General features: G+C 38.7%; 1 protein-coding gene across 6 annotated transcripts in view; it reads left to right on the forward strand.

Moving 5' to 3' along the window:
- The window catches only part of TNIK (TRAF2 and NCK interacting kinase), a 374995-nt gene that overhangs the window by 227238 nt on the left and 129333 nt on the right, over positions 1-18424 (forward strand). For all 6 annotated transcript variants that reach the window (XM_029939880.1, XM_029939882.1, XM_029939881.1 and 3 more), the window contains one exon: positions 4029-4154. In XM_029939880.1, coding sequence (XP_029795740.1) covers positions 4029-4154 — 126 coding nt within the window. The remainder of the gene's footprint in view (positions 1-4028; positions 4155-18424) is intronic.

The following is an 18424-nucleotide window of genomic DNA, read 5'->3' on the forward strand; positions in this document are numbered from 1 at the left end:
TCTGCCAGCAATAAGAGAGAGTATGCCCCGGCACACAGGTACTTTTCCAGCCTCTGCTATGTCACATTTGCTAATGTCCCATTGGCCAAAGCAAGTCACATGACCGAGCCCATAGACAAGAAGAGGAAATGGACTCCCTCTCTTCATGAAGGAGGCTGCTAAATATCATGGCCTTTCTACTCCCTCTCCCTCCCTCCCCTCCAAGTCTACCACAAATACTAAGCAATAAATAGATACGCACGATCTTGTGAAAAAAATAATCTTCTTTATTTTGATAATAAAACTATGCTTAAATAAACACTTAATTTTTCCTAAGCCCTGAGAGGCAGCTTAAATAAAATTTTTTAAAATTTTTTTAACGTTTTTATTGTTGAGAGAGAGAGACAGAGCAGGAGCATGGGAGGGACAGAGCCACGGGGAGACACAGAATCTAAAGCAGGCTCCAGGCTCTGAGCTGTCAGCATGGAGCCCCTTATGGGGCTCGAATTCACAAACCGTGAGGTCATGACTTGAGTGAAGTCGGACACTTAACCGACTAAGCCACCTGGGTGCTCCTAGATATTCTTATTTTCAATCACAGGTAAAAATAACTGATATGCAATGCCTGAGGGTACATAATGAATCAGCTTGGACTAGATTTTGCAGTATCAGTACTGAAGTAATCATTCTTTCTAGTGTCCTGGACTTGGCTTTTTAAAATTACTCCCTTTTAAATTTTGTAATAGTTTAGTACCATTACTTTTTTTTTGGTTTGTTTGTTTCTCATTGAGCTTGATCCCTTGGCTTAATTCTTAAGACATAAGAATAATCCATTTACAAAACAGAAAACATCCTTTTCTTAAAGCTTTGTCATCTAATCCTAGCCTCCATTTTTATCTTTGTCTTTTTAAAAGCATTCTAACTCGTGCTTTTCGATGAGCTGTGTTGTGAGCGGGTGGACTGCTTATTGAAAGGTTGAATAAGTTCTCGTAGTTACTAGTAGTGTGTGCTTTTCAGTTCCACTGCCTAACTTGCTGCCCCCTGCTGCCCTAGGCTAGAAATCAGGATAAACTGTAGCCCTGAAGGCCTGATAAAATGCATGCCTGCTTACAAGGTCATAGAAGATACAGATCAAGGTTCTGTGCTAGAGGTACATAACAGTGACCCACTGTGGTTCCATACTTGTGTTTGGAAACAGTGCAGTTTTAACTAAAATTCAAGATACTTCCATTCTTGCCCTTCCACTCTTGATATTTAGTTATTTTTCGGTTGACAAGATTAATAACAGTGTTTATTTTGCATTTATAACTTTCATGTACTTCGTTCAAATATCACAAAAGACTGGGGCATATAATTAAATACTATTATAAAATCTGTATGTAATTATAGATCAGAAAACTTAAGTTCTAAAGTTGGGGACACCTGGCTGGCTCAGTTGGAAGAGCATGCTACTGTTGATCTCAGGTTTGTGAGTTTGAGCCCCACGTTGGGTACAGAGATTACTTAAATAAATAAAACTTTAAAAATAAAAATAAAAGGGAGGTTGCTTTCCTAAAACCATATAGTCAGAAAAGAGTGGAGCCCAACGTGAACATGCACTCCAACTGCCCACCCTCATTTTTCTGACTTAGTGTATATGCTTTCTTCATTTTCATATTGCCTCAGTTTACCTTTGCAAAGTGATGGAGAACTTGTGGCCTTCATTCTGTTCTTCTCCAATCTTCAATATAAAATTGAATCACACTGTTATTTAACTGTTTCATAGTTCTCATTTCCTTAATAGTACAGCAAGTTTTTTTTAAGACCCCTTTCCCTCTTGGATTGTCCCACATCGCCCTCAATCCTGTTGAGAACTTAGGAGGCTGGCAGCAATGCTATACAACCCACTTGTCTCTAAGAATGACCTACGGTGAGCCTGGCAGGCTCCCGTTGGAAGGTGATTGGTGTTTCACTGCCCCAGGTGGTTGCCTCTTTAATGGAAGCAGCTGTCCATACCAGGCCACCCACAGAAACCCTCGGGTTTGTTTTCTCCCTTCTGTTTGGGCTTCCCTAAAGTACATATGCTCACATCCTGCATTCGTCCACAATTATTTGGCCCACGTGGTCAGTTTAAAATAGCTTAATCTGTACCATAGTAAGACATTTGAAGTGTGCTACGGGGGCCCTTCAACAAGCAGAAGGTCTGGGAAGGTCAGTCTGTCCTCAGGCTGTGGTGAAATTTTGATAGTCTCCCATAGCTGCAGGGACCATCCGTTGGTTATCAGATGCCATCCTTCCCTCAGCCACTGTCCCAGCCCCTTGCTCCTGGAATCCCCTCCTCACAGTTGGGGCCACGTGTTTCTCCTTAGCTCAGCACCTCATTCATGCTTTCTATGTTGACGTTAGTCTTTGATTTTGTTAAGCCTTGTGATGTGTAAAAGGCTTTGCTCTCCTAGGTTTGCAAGCCTCTGTTGTTTTCCACTAAAACTTATTTTTGCGTGATGAGGAAATATCAGCCCTTCACCGTTCTTATCTCACCCTTACCATTTCTTCTCAAGTACCCCTGATGCCACTATAGTAGTGGGGTCCTTGCTGGTATCCTTTGTTGTATTCGTATTTGTTCACAGGCATTTTGCCTGGTGCTGGGCATATTACAAAGAGCAAAAGCAGGCACCATTCCTGTGTTTACAGCTGGTACAAGTGGATAGGGAAGAGAGACTTTAATCAAATGATAGGATGGTTAAGTGTGGATTGTGATTCTGGTAGTGCTACTAAGGAAGACACACGTGATGATCCATGAGGCTAGAACCAACTCAAATGGATCAGAGAGCTTTGCTGGGGAAGGGACTCTGGAACTGAGACCTGAAGGCAGAGGAGAACTTACAATCCATGAAAAAGAGAGTCAAGTAGAAGAGCAATTATGACATGTCTCCACACCAGTACCAACAAATATGGTACCTCTGTGAAGAGCTGGGAGTGGATAAGGTACAGCAGAGGGACTTGACATGACCTGAGAGAAATAGGGTAGACATCCTGGGGAGGGTCCTCTAAGCTCAGTTAGGAATAATGAGTAAAAGATAAGTGAAGAGGAGGAAAGGGAAAGAAGACATCACATGGAAGACCACAGAACGGCCCAACAATGGAGAGACTGAAGTGAGGCTGAGCAGCCCAAGAAGCAAGGGGCAGAGAGGGACACAGCATGGGTAGCCTTTTAGGTAAAGGTGATGTTACAGCCCACACTAAGAGATAATTGTTACTAATTCACACCCAAAACAACTCTCTTGGGATGGAATTTTGTCCCGCCATTCTCAGAAATAAATCCAACTGATGTGTACGTATCAAAATAAAATTATGAGAGATCGAATGCACACCCTACTGGTAGTGCCAGGGCTTCCAAAAGTGGCCAAGTTGATGGACTCCAAATTGAAATTCAGAATGAATGAAACCCGAACATAAGGAAACTTAGTCTGTAGGAGAGTTACCTCTTTTCACATCCATGGCACTGCTACATTCCCCCTTACTTTTTATGTTTAGTTTCCAGAAGGTGAGATGAGTTCTCCTGTTTTGTGAACTTCTTCAGATCTAGGGAACTCACCCAGCTGACTTTCATCATCTTCAGTCAGTTACTTCAATAAAAGTAGGCTTCAAAGAAAATGAACCTAACAAATTTTAAATGTCAGAGCCTGTATTTTTTTCTTTCCCCAATCTTTCCTATACCAGATACGATCAGTGATAGGTACTCAGTGGACATAGTTCCCAGGAGCCAAGAGTGAATTTTATTTCAATAGTCTGTCTACCTTGATCTTTTCCAGGTGAAAGGATAAGATATTTTTCTTTCTAGCTGGTTGCCAAACTATGCCTGTTTGCTGTACAAACAGAAGAGGCTCTAGGATTGCCAATTTGATGTCTGGCGATTTTTTTTCTTCGTAGTCAATATGCTGGTTTATCACCACAAAAGAAAAAAAACTTAAGAAAGAATGTATTACATAGTTGTTATAGATGGTGATGAAAAACAGAATCCTACTAAAGACAATGATGTTCATGACAGAACATTTATTATTCTAATACAGGATGAAGAGGAAGAAATCAAACAAGAAATTAACATGTTGAAGAAATATTCTCATCACCGGAATATTGCTACGTACTATGGTGCTTTTATCAAAAAGAACCCTCCAGGCATGGATGACCAACTTTGGGTACGTGGTGCTATCCAAATTTGCTTTACTCACCTGAATAACAACCAGGGCTGAATGGTTCATTTCTCTATCCTCATGACTAAATTGGACTGAATAACTCCTTTTTTGAAAATCTTGGCCCCATAATTTGCATAACATTGTGTTTTCAAGGTTCTTTCCCATTTCCCTAAATACCCTTCCATTGTTTAAGTATCTTTATCTTCTATCCCTTAATGTGGACCATCCCTAAAGTCAGTTATTAAGTTCTCTGGTTTTCCCACAAGTGACCACATTTATTGAGTTAGACATCACTCTATTTGCTTTTTATGTATTATGTCATTTATTCCAGCTCTTTGAGGTACACATTATTATTGCCTCATTTCTTTTTTAAATTAATTAATTATTTTTTAAATTTACATCCAAGTTTGTTAACATATAGTGCAACAATGATTTCAGGAGTAGATTCCTTAAGGCCCCTTACCCATTTAGCCTATCCCCCCTCCCACAACCTACCCAGCAACCTTCTGTTTGTTCTCTATATTTAAGTCTCCTTATGTTTTGTTCCCCTCCCTGTTTTTATATTATTTTTGTTTCCCTTCTCTTATTTTCACCTGTTTTGTATCATAAATTCCTCATATGAGTGAAGTCATATGATATGTCTTTCTCTGACTAATTTTGCTTAGCATAATACCCTCTAGTTCCATTCACATAGTTGCAAATGGCAAGATTTCATTCATTTTGATTTCTGAGTAATACTCTATTGTATATATATATATATACCACATCTTCTTTGTCCATTCATCCGTCGACAGACATTTGGGCTCTTGCCATACTTTGACTATTGTCGATGGTGCTGCTATAAACATTGGGGTGTATGTGTCCCTTCAAAACAGCATTCCTGTATCCCTTGGATAAATACCTAGTGGTGCAATTGCTGGGTTGTAGGATAGTTATATTTTTAATTTTTTTGAGGAAACTCATACTTTCCAGAGTTTGCCTCCTTTCTTAGATGATAAAACTTAGGTTTACAAAGAGAGAAGTAAATTGCCCCAAGGTCTATGTAGCTAGAAATGGTTGAACAAAAATCTAATAACCAAGTTCTATGGGTCTTTTTTCTCATCTCTGACTAATGTGTAGATGACTGAAATTTAAGTTCCAGTTCTATAAATGAAATACCTAACACAGTATCTGATACCATAGAAGTACTCTTATGGTTGCTTTCCTTTCTAGTTAGCTAGGTGCCCCCAGTTCTGTATCTTTGACGGTCTGTGAGACACCCGTCCTACTGAAAGTAAATTCAGTATATCCAGTACCAAAACCACAACTTGTATCCCTGCCCTGCTCAGGTTGGTCTTCTTCTCACTTTCCTGGTTTCTGTCCTGGACCTTTTATTCATTCTTATCCCTCATGCTGGCTTATAACGCTGTCTTGGTTTAGTATTCCTTTGCTAACTTCTACCCATCCTATTCATGTGGGCCCATTCAGTGGAAGCCTAGATTTTGCAGTAGACTTCTACCTGACCTACCTCATTCTCTTTGTTGAATCTCTGTTCATTCCGTATGTTGCTGTTGGGTTAATTACTCTAAAAATACCCTATTAACCACTTATCATCTTACTCATTTTCTAGAGCTCTTACTATGTGTCTGACACACAAAATTCTTTAATTAAACAGAATTTAGTATATGCCAAATTATATGCTAACTTGTGTGGATCCAATGACCACTATTTCATGGACAACTTATCGAAGAATCTTAGTCTATTCTCTTAATGCAAAGACGTCTATCTGTAGTCCAGTTGAGAAGATAAAACATATTCAGAGAACAGAATTGGTGACCAAAAAGAATATTACAATGTTAGCTCAGAAAAATAACAATATTTTTCATGTCTTTTGATAATCGAATATTATAATCTTTGGAAGTGAAAAGAGCTACTGGATATTTTCCCCCCATATGTCCATCTTTAAATTGAGAATAAAAAAGGTATTGTTGGTTAAATAAACCCACTCTGTATGATCACATTGACTTTATATATTTTATGTGATTTCTGAAAAAGTTAAAATTTTAATTGTGGCCTCTTGAATGTTTAGTAGATATAAATGTGAAAATTAAAAATGTAAAAATAGTAAGAGAAAGAAAGTTATAACTGTATAATACTAAAGAAAGAAAAATGAGGTTGTAAATGCAAGGAATTTTGATGAATTGGCCTATATACATTTTTTAAAGATTCTCATTACAAAAAAAAAATTAAAAACAAAGTAAAAATGCAAGTAACTAATTTAGGAAAAATATTCATTTTATATATGATGAGAAAGACTTTAGTAGCCTTTAGAGAGAAAGAGTTTTTAGAAATCAATAATAAAATAAGGAAATAAGAGATTGAGTTAAGACCAAGGCAGCAATTAACAAAGTAGGAGATATCAATTGCCTGTAAAGCTGTTCTTAAAATATATCATACCAACAATATAAATGCAAAAGAAAACAAGAATTAGATACCATTTTTTTAAACTTGTAGACTGGCAAAGAGTTTTTTTTAATGATCTGCCCAGAATGAACACTCATGTCCCCTGCTTATGGAAATGTAGATTAGAGGCTGATACTCTGTCTTTACTCAAGGGCAATTGGGATACAGATGGATAAACATGCATGTGCGTGCACACACACACATGCACACACACATACATACACACATGCACACGCGCACACACATGCATACACACGCATGCGCGCACGTGCACACACACACACACACACACACAGATGTACAGGAATGTATCCTAAATAAATATTTAGGTAACCACATAAAGATGTATGTTGAAATTAATCAGTTGGGAATTGCTACAATAAATCCATTAAAGGACTGTGTGAAAGGACACATCAGCCAGTCAAAATGATGTAGATTTATATTTATTGTAGAACATTAACTATTATGGTGGGATTTTTTAAAGCCTTTTTAAAAATGCTATGATTAGATAAAATGGATTTTCATTTTTGGCAAAAGAAAGGAAGGAAAAGGAAAAAGAAGTGTATCTATCTATCTATATAATATATAAATGATGGGATGTCTAGAATACCAATGGGGTTGAAGATATTTGTATCAGGATAGTAATTCCAGTAATTTAATTTTTTTAAACATTTTTTCTTTTTTATGTCTGCTTCTTTTTTTCTTCAAAATTTTCTCTTGCTCTGAACATCAGAGCCACTTCTGTTTCTTCTTTTTTTTTTAATTGCTTCCCATTGGGCTGTCTTTGCTCCTCATAGACAGTCAGCTCTCTGAAAACAATGATTGTATTGTTTACATCTCAGTGTCCTCAGTGCTAGGAAGGTGCTGGGCAGAAGAGGTTGATAGAATAGTTGGACTGTAAATGAAAGTGATTATTACTTCTATAGACGTGGTTGCAAATTAATATTAAAGGCACAAAGCAGATTGCTGCAGGTCCTTTGAGGGTTCATTTTACTTGTGGACTAAAGGTTCAACAGGAAGAGGTAAGATGATACAAGTCGGAATCTCTCTTGTCTTCCTAAAGGACTTCTACATTGTCAAAATCTAGCTTTTTAGTCAGTACCCCATGTTGCCATAAGATGATAGTGTCTTAATGCTGTCTACAGAGAGGGTTTTTGTTTGGTCAGGGCCGTTGTTCTAAATTAAACAAAAGCATTAATGTGGCTTTGGAACCACCCCTTCAGGAATCACCTGCAATAGTACAAGCTGCGTCACACCCAACCATTAATATCATTTCTTTTGTGAGATGGGCCAGATAGGAGAGTTGGCTTTCTTGTGAGAGTGAATTGTTAAGAGCTGGGTGTTTATTTAGAAATTGGTTGAAAGAAAGACAGGAGTGGTCAAGCAGGGATTAACTTATTTTTACCCTTTTCCTAATGCTGCCCTTTTTTAAGTTGGAAAGAAAATTAGTCATCCTTTATTTTGCTGGATCCCCATGAAATTAATTGACTTTCCCAGGGCCTCAAAGCTCATTAATGGAGGAACGCAGAGCCAGAATGCAGGCATCCTGAAATGTGACAATTTAGCTTAGTCTAAAGTTCAGTGAAAGGCACTGGAAGTTTGTTGTTACTGTTTTTAAATAAGCAGAACCTACAGTCTGTTTTCCAATAGGCACTGGGAGAAAGCAGCAAGCCCATTTGCATCTGCATGGTGTGGACAGGATATTTTGTATTCTTGGGAATCAGTTGCTGCCAGTTCTCACCCTGGCCAGCTGCTCCTCCCACGAAGACAGCTGCGGTTGCTGGGAATCAAGAGTCTGCATGTGTATATATTCATTTATTCAATAACCGTTCATTTATTCATCCAACAAACATATATCAAGCACTTGCTAGACACAAGGCACTCTTTTAGGCACTTAGGATATATCAGTGAACAAAACTAAAGAAAGCCCCTACTTACAGTAGCTTACACTCCTGCTACCGGCCGCAGACAATAAATATAATTACTAAGAAAACTGTATATAATGCTGGAAGCTGACAAGTGCCTAGTAGAGCAGAGAAAGGCTAATGGGTTGCAGCCAGGGAAGCCCCATTGTAGATGACTCAAGGAAGGGCACTCCAAGTCTGGTGTTTTCTAAGAAAAACAGTGGGGGCAGGTGTGACCAGAAACCTGGGAGATGAGTCTCGGAACCACATCTTGCAGGGCCTTACTGACCATTGGAAAGATGTCAGCTTTTACTCTAAGTGAGGTGGGGGGCCACTGGAAGGCTTTGAAAGTAGAGGGATGGAATGTGAGCCACAGAGTTAAGGGGTCCTTCTCATTACTGGCTTGAGACTAGACCAGATGGAGGCCAGAGTAGAAACAGGGAGACTGATTAGGAGACTGTTTTGGCAACCGAATCCCCTTCCTGAGTTTGGGAAAGAGAGATCTGCTAGTAGTGATCACTCCCAAACCCAGGCCCCAGGGGAGGACCCAGGCCTCCACGTTCCATTTGCCCTCTTGCAATTAAATATCACAGGTTCCACATTCTGCTTGGAAGACTGAGGGCCTAGCATGGACCATCCCCTCTAGCAATCATCCATTAGTGTCTGTGTCATGGGGAATAAAAATACCAAGCCATGAAATGCTCACAAGGATGAGGGCATCTTTCTTTTCTAGTTGTGCTCTTTCTCTGGTAACAAACTCAGGGGGAGCTTGGAAAAGTAAAGGCAGAATAGAAACATAATGGGAAATTAATACCAGAGTACGATATTGGTGGGAACTTGGTTATAGACTATGATAGTGAATCATTATTCCAAGGCCTCCGATTCACTAAGTTTGAGCCTTTCTTTGTTAATAATAACAGTGGCAGGTCCTATTTACTGCTTGCTTCTCATATGCCAAATGTTTTGTTTTTTTCACATTATCATATTATTTCATTAGATCTTTACAACTACCCTACAAATTAGGTCTAGCATTATCCCCACTCTACAGGTAAGAAAAGGTAGCTCAGAGAAGTTAAGAAATTTGCCCCAGGTCTCATCACTTGTGAGAGAGAAAGCCAGTGTTAACCCCAAACTCTCTGATGCTAGAATCAAGCCCTTGAGTTTTAAAACCTATTTTTTAAGTTGTAAAAATTAATTCTGATATCAAAAGTTGGTATTCCAAAAAGGATTCAAGCTTTGGGTTTAAATTATTTTGACTTCACCTTAACCTTCATTCCTCAGTTCCCAATTTTCAAAGAGGGTAGCAGAGTCAGTTTGCTACTAATAAGACTGATGTGAAGTCTAAGAAATATGCTTTGAAGAGTACCTTAAAGCTTTTGGGAATGTTTTAGCAAACAATTGAAAAGGTCACAGATAGTTGACTCTTTGGACTAATGGCATTCTGTTAGGATTACATTTATATAAAAATGTTATTGTGAATTATATAGAGACATAACCTGAAGCAACCAAAGGCAGCAACTTTTTTGTTTTTTGAGAGAGAGAGAGAGAGCGCGTCCACAAGTGTGAGTGGGGAGGGACAGTGAGAGAGAATCCCAAGCAGGCTCCGTGCTGTCAGCACAGAGCCCAACCTAGGGCTCCAACTCATGAGCCGTGAGATCATGACCTGAGCCCAAATCAAGAGTTGGGTGGTGAACTGACTGAGCCACCCAGGCCCCCCAAGCAGCACTTTCTAACGTGTCTTCCCAGTATTCAGACTGCAGGAAATATTCCCCAGTTATTTCTTTTGTTGTGGCTGGAAGTTTCACACATACCTTACCAGCCAACACATGCGCTGTTTTAGGTGTCTGATTGAATTATAATCTGTGCGAATTCTATCAGTCTTGTTGTAGAGATAAACTCTTGTTTAGGACCAGCTCTTTGAGGAAATACAACTACTTCTGATAATGGCTAAGTAATTCTCCTTTATCAACCGCTCAGGGCCTGAACAGGAAATCAAAAAAGGGAACTCTTTCAATAAAGATTCTGATCTCTTGGAAACAAGCAAGCTCTGTCACACAGCACTTCTGTCTCATTCCGCCTCATTCCAGTGGTGAGAAGCTCTTCATTTTGCTGCACGCCATTCAGGCACTCAGACTGAGGGACAAGTCCTGTCCTTTAGGGGTACTAATTTCTCTAACACTGGAAAACAAAATCATACATATTTTACTGTCTCTTCTCATACTATCACAATCTTTTTAAAAAAATAATATTTAATTTTGAAGAGAGAGAGAGATGGAAAGGGAGGGGCAGAAAGAAAGAGGGAGACAGAAGATCCTGGCAGGGTCTGCGCTGTCAGTGTGCTCAGGGTTCGAACTCACTGTGAGATCATGACCTGAGCTGAAGTTGGATGCTTAACAGACTGAGCCACCCAGGCGCCCCCAAAACAATAGATTTCTGATTAGCTTCCAAAATACAGCGTGGTCAAATAGCAGATTACTCTGTTGAAGTGTCTCAATAAGCCATTCATTAGATTCTAAGAGTATAGCCTTGCAGAGCTAAGAGGTAAGAAACTATGTAGGCACTGGGAGGGGGGGGACACAAATATTGCAGCAATTGGCTGAAACCTGATCTGGAATCCAGAGACCTGGGTTCAAGTATTGGCAGAGGCAACGTCTCTGACATCTGGTTTCTTCCATATAAAAATGGTAATTTTAGGGTAACAGACCTGGGTTTTCAAACTAGCAGCCCAGAGGCTAAGTACTGTCCAGGTGAATGTATTTAATTTGATTTACATAAGGTGGTGGTGTTTTAGTTATGCCAACATTAGAAAAAGTTTCATGCAAAAGTCTGGATTCCTTGAGAAGTTTTGAAAACTAGGATGATTTGAAAATGCTGGGTCTGAAACCGCCGATAGCACCAGTGGTTACAGCTGTTTGAGTAGCCCACACCTGTTCCGGTTTGTACCAGAAATACCGCCGCTCCCAGGAATCTTCCAGACACACTAAACTTCACATATTGACGTTACGTGTCCAGCTCCTCTATAAGATCATCTGCAAATGAGATACTGAGATGAACCAATGAGAGATCCTTTCTAGAATCTGCAGTGATGTTGGCCCCCAAACCTAGGTCTGCTGTAGTTTACATTTGCTGTAGCATCTTGTCTGGCCAAAAGATCATTTTTGATTGATTTAAGATGTAAACATGAAATGCTGCAGATAGCATTATTAAAAATTCAGCCACATGTAGCTTAGTCTTTTGAACAACTAAAATTTCTCCTTTTTGAGATCTGTGCATCCAACATCAGGCTTTCTTTTTCTTTTCTTTTTTTTTATCGTTTTAATCAATATTTTCACTTGTGTCACTAAAGAACTCCCTTTTTCATATATATTAAGCACATGTCATTTGTCTGGAGAAGTGATTGCAACTTATTATTTGTGAGTAGAAATTCTTGAAAGACTAACTTTGGTAATTATAGAAGGAGAGAAGGAGTGCCTAAAATATTAGGAGGAGTGATTGTAACCAGGTTTCCAGTCTCAGAGCTGCCCTATTGTATGACTGATAGAGATACATGACTTAGGTACAAACACAGAGGAAAAGTCAGACCTAATTTCATACTTTACAGCAGGGCCTGAGTTCAGCTTTGAAAGAGCCATTTTTATGAACTGATGGGTGATTCTGTGACAAGAAGGTACAAATGATTTCTTCTTTTATCCCAATGAATTTCATTTGAATTGTGCTCAAACTTCTTTTCACCTTCGCAGAAGACTTATGTGTCCCCACAGTTATTCTGCCGCTGGTCTAAACAAACCTTCTGGTCTCTTTTCTAGATAAATTCTGAACCAAAGTCTGTGTCCCATTTAAGTTGTGTTTCTCAAAATCTTCAACTATCAAGTTGCTTAATCATAAATCTTCGGAGGCTAGTATTTTCTTTTCTTTTCCTATTTTTACTTGTCTGACAGCTTACTTTCCCATTCCCTCCCACATTCTTCTCTTTGACTGTAACATTCTGACCAGGAAAATTGAGCATTCCTTACAGCCTTAATAAGGTCAGTTTCCGTGAGCAGATCCCTGGCCAGAACGGACACATAATGATTTACTCCTAATAGGAAAATTCCCCAGCAGAGCTGTCATACATGCTGAGAAACTCGAGCACCAAAAACCGAATACAAGATGCAATGAACTTTACTCTCCCTGAGCTTCTGTGCTGACTCTGAGGCTCTCTCTCCATAGACATGGTGACCGTTGATTCTTTGTAGCGGGCCTGTCCTTTACACAGGCTTCTTGTTGCTAAAAGTACCAGTCGGCTCCGTATATTCAAACTCTCATTGTCATTCTCAAGATACAAAGCTGTTCATCATCCAGAAACTGTATTGACCAAGTTTGGGAGACTTCACGTCCTTGGGACTTAACTTTTTATCTTTAGAAAACTTGGGCTCTGTAGTTCAAGCACTAGTCCTGAAGTCTAAATAGGTAAGGTAGAAGCTAAAGGATAATTTCTTTTCAAATACATGCTAGCTTAAAAAGGAATGTATTTCCAAACTTGAAATTCCCACCAGTTTTTCTTTATTTTAACATACGTTGGCTTCAGTGATAACTGTGTTCATACCTATACCTACCAATGTTTGTACTTGTCTACACACGTACTTTATATTATACTGGCAAGTGAGACAGCATTCTATAACAAGGTACTGATTTTGTTTACAACTTCATAAATCATGCGGATGAGATCTGTGGCTTTTCCCAGCCACACATGATAAAAATATCCTGTGCCTTGCTGATGTTTCTGGACCTTCAAGGTCAAGAGTCTGATACTCTGCAGAGCTGTGAATTCTTGGATGTTTATCTTTCCTACCCTTTTCTTAGAATGCTCCTTCAATTGCTCCATACACACTTCTCTCGTTTTAATTCTTTTTTTAAAGTTTACTTATTTATTTTGAGAGAGAAAGAGGCAGAATCCTAAGCAGGATTCACACTGTCAGTGCAGTGTCTGATGCAGGCCTTGAACTCACAAACCATGAGATCCTGACCTGAACCCAAATCAAGAGTCTGATGCTTAACCGACTGAGCCATCCAGGTACCCCAGAACTTCTCTCATTTTAGATAGACCTTCAGCATCCTGCTCTCTCCTCTTCCTCTCCCCTGCCTCTTGCTCTTCCTTTTCCTATAAAAGAGAAGGGATCTGTTGGTAGTCAGTTATTCTTGTGAGTGACTGACCAGTGACATTTGGGAGGGGATTAGTTAAGATATTTGGGGCTGATGTCTGTAATTTTAAAATACTATAAAGCATTGTTTCTTATTATAGAAACTTAAAACCAGTTAACTAGCAGACCAGTGAATGCTGTAGGGAACCCAGAAATCATTCTAAGCTTCTTAAGGTGGTTCCAAGGATACCTTTTAAAAGTATTTCAGAGATGATTAGAGTTGGAAAGTGCAGGTTAGAAGGGACCACAGCAGATGACTCCATACTGAAGGCTCGCTTCTCCCAGTAAGGTGAGCTCAGGGCTGGCTCAGGAAGTGCTTCTGAAATTCCTTCTGGGCTCAGCTGAGAGACCAAAGACCTTTTGCTTAAATATTATCCTGGAGACGGGAAGGCAGAGGGGGGCATAATAAGTGCCCTCTCCCCCCACAATCTCTAAGAAAAAAATACCTTGCTGGTCATAAATATAAGACAGCTGACAAAAGTACATGACAAACAACCATGTAAGTTGTGACATATGTTAGAACTTTTTTTTTTAGGGGCATCTGGGTGGCTCAATCAGTTGAACATTCAACTTTAGCTCAGGTCATGATCTCATGGCTCATGGGTTCCAGCCATGAGTCGGGCTCTGTGCTGATGACTCAGAGCCTGGAGCCTGCTTTGGATTCTGTGTCTTCCTCTCTCTGCCCCTCCCCCCACTCACATGCTCACTCTCTCTCTCGCTCTCTCTCAAAAATTAATAAACTTTAAAAAAAAAAACTCTTTGTTTTTAAGAGTTAAGCTTTTTTAATGTCAGTAGCAATAACAACTGTATCCAAATCATCCAGGCAGCCCTTTCCCTCTTCATTGGGTCCCACTATACCATATTGTATCTTAAATATCTACTCAATGACACAGTTCCAGGTCCAGGCCCAAACCCCTTCCTGCCTGAGCTTGGTTTTATTCTCACCTTCAACCCAACCTTCCTTCTCTTTCCCCAAGTGATACATAGATGTATCCTGTTGTTTGACCCAGTTATTTAGGTGGTGTGAATGAGGAGTTCAAATATACCATTCCTTCTAAACCTCTCCCTCTACCACTTAAGACTCAAATAAAAAGATCCAACGTCCTGAAATGCACCACAATTTTTTCTTGCCGTGTAATACAAGCTTGAAAAAAAAGACATGTGTTCTTTGTGCTCTTTTACTAATAGGGGTTATAGAAATGCATGGTGCCCAATGCCCTGTCAGCCATTTGGACAGTGAAGGGGGTCTTGGGTTCTTTTTTTTAAAAATGCAAACACACCAACAGAAAATGTAATAAATATAGTTTAAGATTTGGGGCTGCTAGCTCTTTCAACAATGGCCAAATCATGAAAAGAGCCTAAATGTCCATCAACTGATGAATAGATCAAGAATAGATGTGATTTATCTATACAATGGAATACTACATGGCAACGAGAAACAATGAAATCTGGCCATTCATGGCATCATGGATGGACCTCGAGGGTGTCATGCTAAGTGAAATAAGTCAGGCAGAAAAGGACAGATACCATATGTTTTCATTCATAAGTGGAACAGGAGAAACTTAACAGAGGACCATGGGGAAGGGAGTGAGGGAAAAAGAGTTAGGGAGAGGGAGGGAGGCAAATCATGAGAGATTCCTGAATACTGAAAACAAACTGAGAGCTGAAGGGGGAGGGGGAAAGGGGAAGGTGGGTGATGGACATGGTGGAGGGCACTTGTGGGGAAGAGCACTGGGTGTTATAGAAACCAATTTGACAATAAACTATTTTAAAAAAGATTTGGAGCTGCTAGTAGTTGTACACTCATAAACACACAATGTTCACATCAAACATTTTATTTCATTTCATTTTATTTTACTTTATGTTGTATTTTATAGTGATGGCGGTGGGGTGCTGAGCCCAGGGTGGCTAGAGAACATGCATGCCCAGGCTCATATAATAGTACTTGAGAGAGCACCATTCTTTCAACCCACTCTACTTACTTAAGGAGTATCTATACCATGAATAAGGCTGCAGACCATTACTAAGCTTCACTTCCATGTGAGTAAGGAAAAGGGAATTGAGGGGATGGAGAACCAATGAATCAATAGCTGCAGATCACCAAGCCCAGCACCTGGCACACGGCAAACTCTCAGTGACTGTTAGTAAGGGTTGTTGCCCCAGTGTCAACTCTTCCAGAACTTTCTTCTGGGGAAAATATTAATGATCCATTATTTCTTGCTTGTAAGATGTGAAGTTATTGACTTATTGCTGCTGGGCTTGGCATGTTGAGCCCTGTTTTGTTTATTAATGTGATGAGGTTACTTGTGGTGACGGAGGGTCCCTGCCATGTGGCGGCAGTAATTATCGGCGTCACTGTGTGACTGCAGGAACCGGTTGCTAGCAAATGCTGGTTTCTTCCTGTCTTTCTCTCTCTTTTTTTAAAATCCCATTACATAATTTAACAATCATTTCTTTCCATAGTGAAATGAAAAGAATTTAGCAGCCTTCAACTGGAGCTGAATAGAGAAGCAAATTACAGAAATCACTGACATTAGTGCCTGGCTAGAACAGGATTGTTTCCCACTGAATATTTGAAAGTATTTTGTCCAATCTAATTTTAAAAGTCTGGAGTCACTGGGCTTCCATTGCTTTCCTCAGGAACTATAATTTTGTAGCCTAATAGAGCTCAGTGGTAGGACATTCTCTCCCACTGATACAGGAGCAATGGACACATTCCTAGGAGGTCTGGTCACTGTGTTTTTCTCAAATGAGATTTGAGAACAGAAGGGGGCACAAACATATTCTGCTCACTTGAGAAAATATTTTCTTTGAACCCAAGGATGTTTCTTTGGTCTATCCTGCCACCAGTGAGCCATGGTTTGCCACACAGAGGGATTTTCCTTTAATTTTGTATTGTAGAAAATCCCCCAAATACACAATAGTAAAGAGAACAATATAATGGACACCCATGTGTTCAATATTAATCCCCAAACCATCAATCATTGAACAATTCTGCCCCATCCATATGCTTACCCACTTCTTCCCCTCTACTATTATTTTGAAATATACCTTGTCACTAGTTCTCTTTTTCCAAGTTCTGATAAAAAATGTATAATATATGTATTATATAACAAATATATAATATATTATATACTATATAAATATGTGATGTATAATACATAATATATAATAAATGTATAAAATTTAGCATTTTAACCATTTAAAAATATATTATTTAGTGGTATTAGGTATTTTACCACATAATACCATTAGCCCTATCTAGTTCCAGTACTTTTTCATCACTCTGAAAGAAAACCATTGGCAACCACTAATCTGCTTTTAGTTTCTATGGATTTGCCTATTTTGGATATTTCATCTTGGTGGGTTTATAAAATAGAGAGCCTTTTTTGTCCTCTCAAGTACTATAATGTTTCCAAGATTCAGCCATGTTGTATCAGGCATCAGTACTTCATTCCTTTTCATAGCAGAATAATACTCTATTATAGATAGGATATACCACATTTTGTTTACTCTTCCAATGATGGACATTTTGGTTACTTCCATTTTTTGTCTATTGTGAATAGTGCTGCTTTGAACATTCAGATGTAGGTTTTTGTTTGAATACTTGTTTTCAATTCTTTGGAGTATATACCTAGAATTGGAATCACTAGGTTATATGGCAATTCTGTGTTAACTTAATGTGTGTGGAACCATTAAACTGTTTGTGACTGCAACATTTTACATCCCCCCCCCACACCCAACATTATATGGGGCTCCAATTTCTCCCATCCTTGCCAACATTTGTTTTTTATGCCTTATTGAAAAAATTATAACCATCTTAATGGGTATCTTATTGTGATTTGGATTTGCAATTTTCTAATGACTATTGATGATAAACATCTTTTCATGTGATTGCTGGTTATTTGTGTATCTTCTTTAAAGAAATATCTATTCAAGTGTTTTGCCCATTTTTAAATTATGTTTATATTTTTGTTGTTGATCTGTAAGTGTTCTTTATATATTCTGGATACTAGACTCTTATTGGATATATGATTCACAAATATTTTTCCCATTCTGAAAGTTTTTACTCTCTTGTTTTTATCCATTGATGCACAAAAGTTTTTAATTTTAATGTAATCCAACGTATCTATGTTTTCTTTTGTTGTTTGTGCTTTTATTGTCATATCTAAGAAACAATTGCCAAGTCCAAAGTCATGGAAATTTACCCCTGTGTTCTCCCCTCAGGGTTTTACAGTTTTAGCTCTTATATTTAGGTCTTTGATCCATTTTGAGATAATCTTTGTATGGTATGAGGTCAGGGCTGAGCATCATTCTTTTACATGTGGATATTCAGTTGTCCTAGCACCATTTATAGAAAAGACCATCATATCATTTTATCCATAATATTTCAGTATGTTTCACTAAAAGATAAGAACTTCTTTTTTACATAACCACAATACCATTATCACACTTAAAAAAAAACCTCATATTTCCTTAGTGTCATCAAATATCTAGTCTGCATTCAAAGCTTTAATTGCCTCAACAATTTTAACAGCTTTTTAAAAAATTCATATTTAGCTAAGTTACATCTTTTGCACATTGTTGGTCTATCTTTTTAAGGTTTTTAAGTCTGTAGATATTCCCTTCATCTCCTTTTTACATTCTTGGAATTTAATTGTTAAAGCAAATGAGTCATTTGCCCTGTGGAGTTTCCTATTCTAGGTTTTCTTGATTGTATCCCTGTGAGGTAACATGTTCCTCAGTC

This window comes from Suricata suricatta, chromosome 5 (assembly GCF_006229205.1).
Source record: "Suricata suricatta isolate VVHF042 chromosome 5, meerkat_22Aug2017_6uvM2_HiC, whole genome shotgun sequence".
NCBI lineage: Eukaryota > Metazoa > Chordata > Mammalia > Carnivora > Herpestidae > Suricata > Suricata suricatta.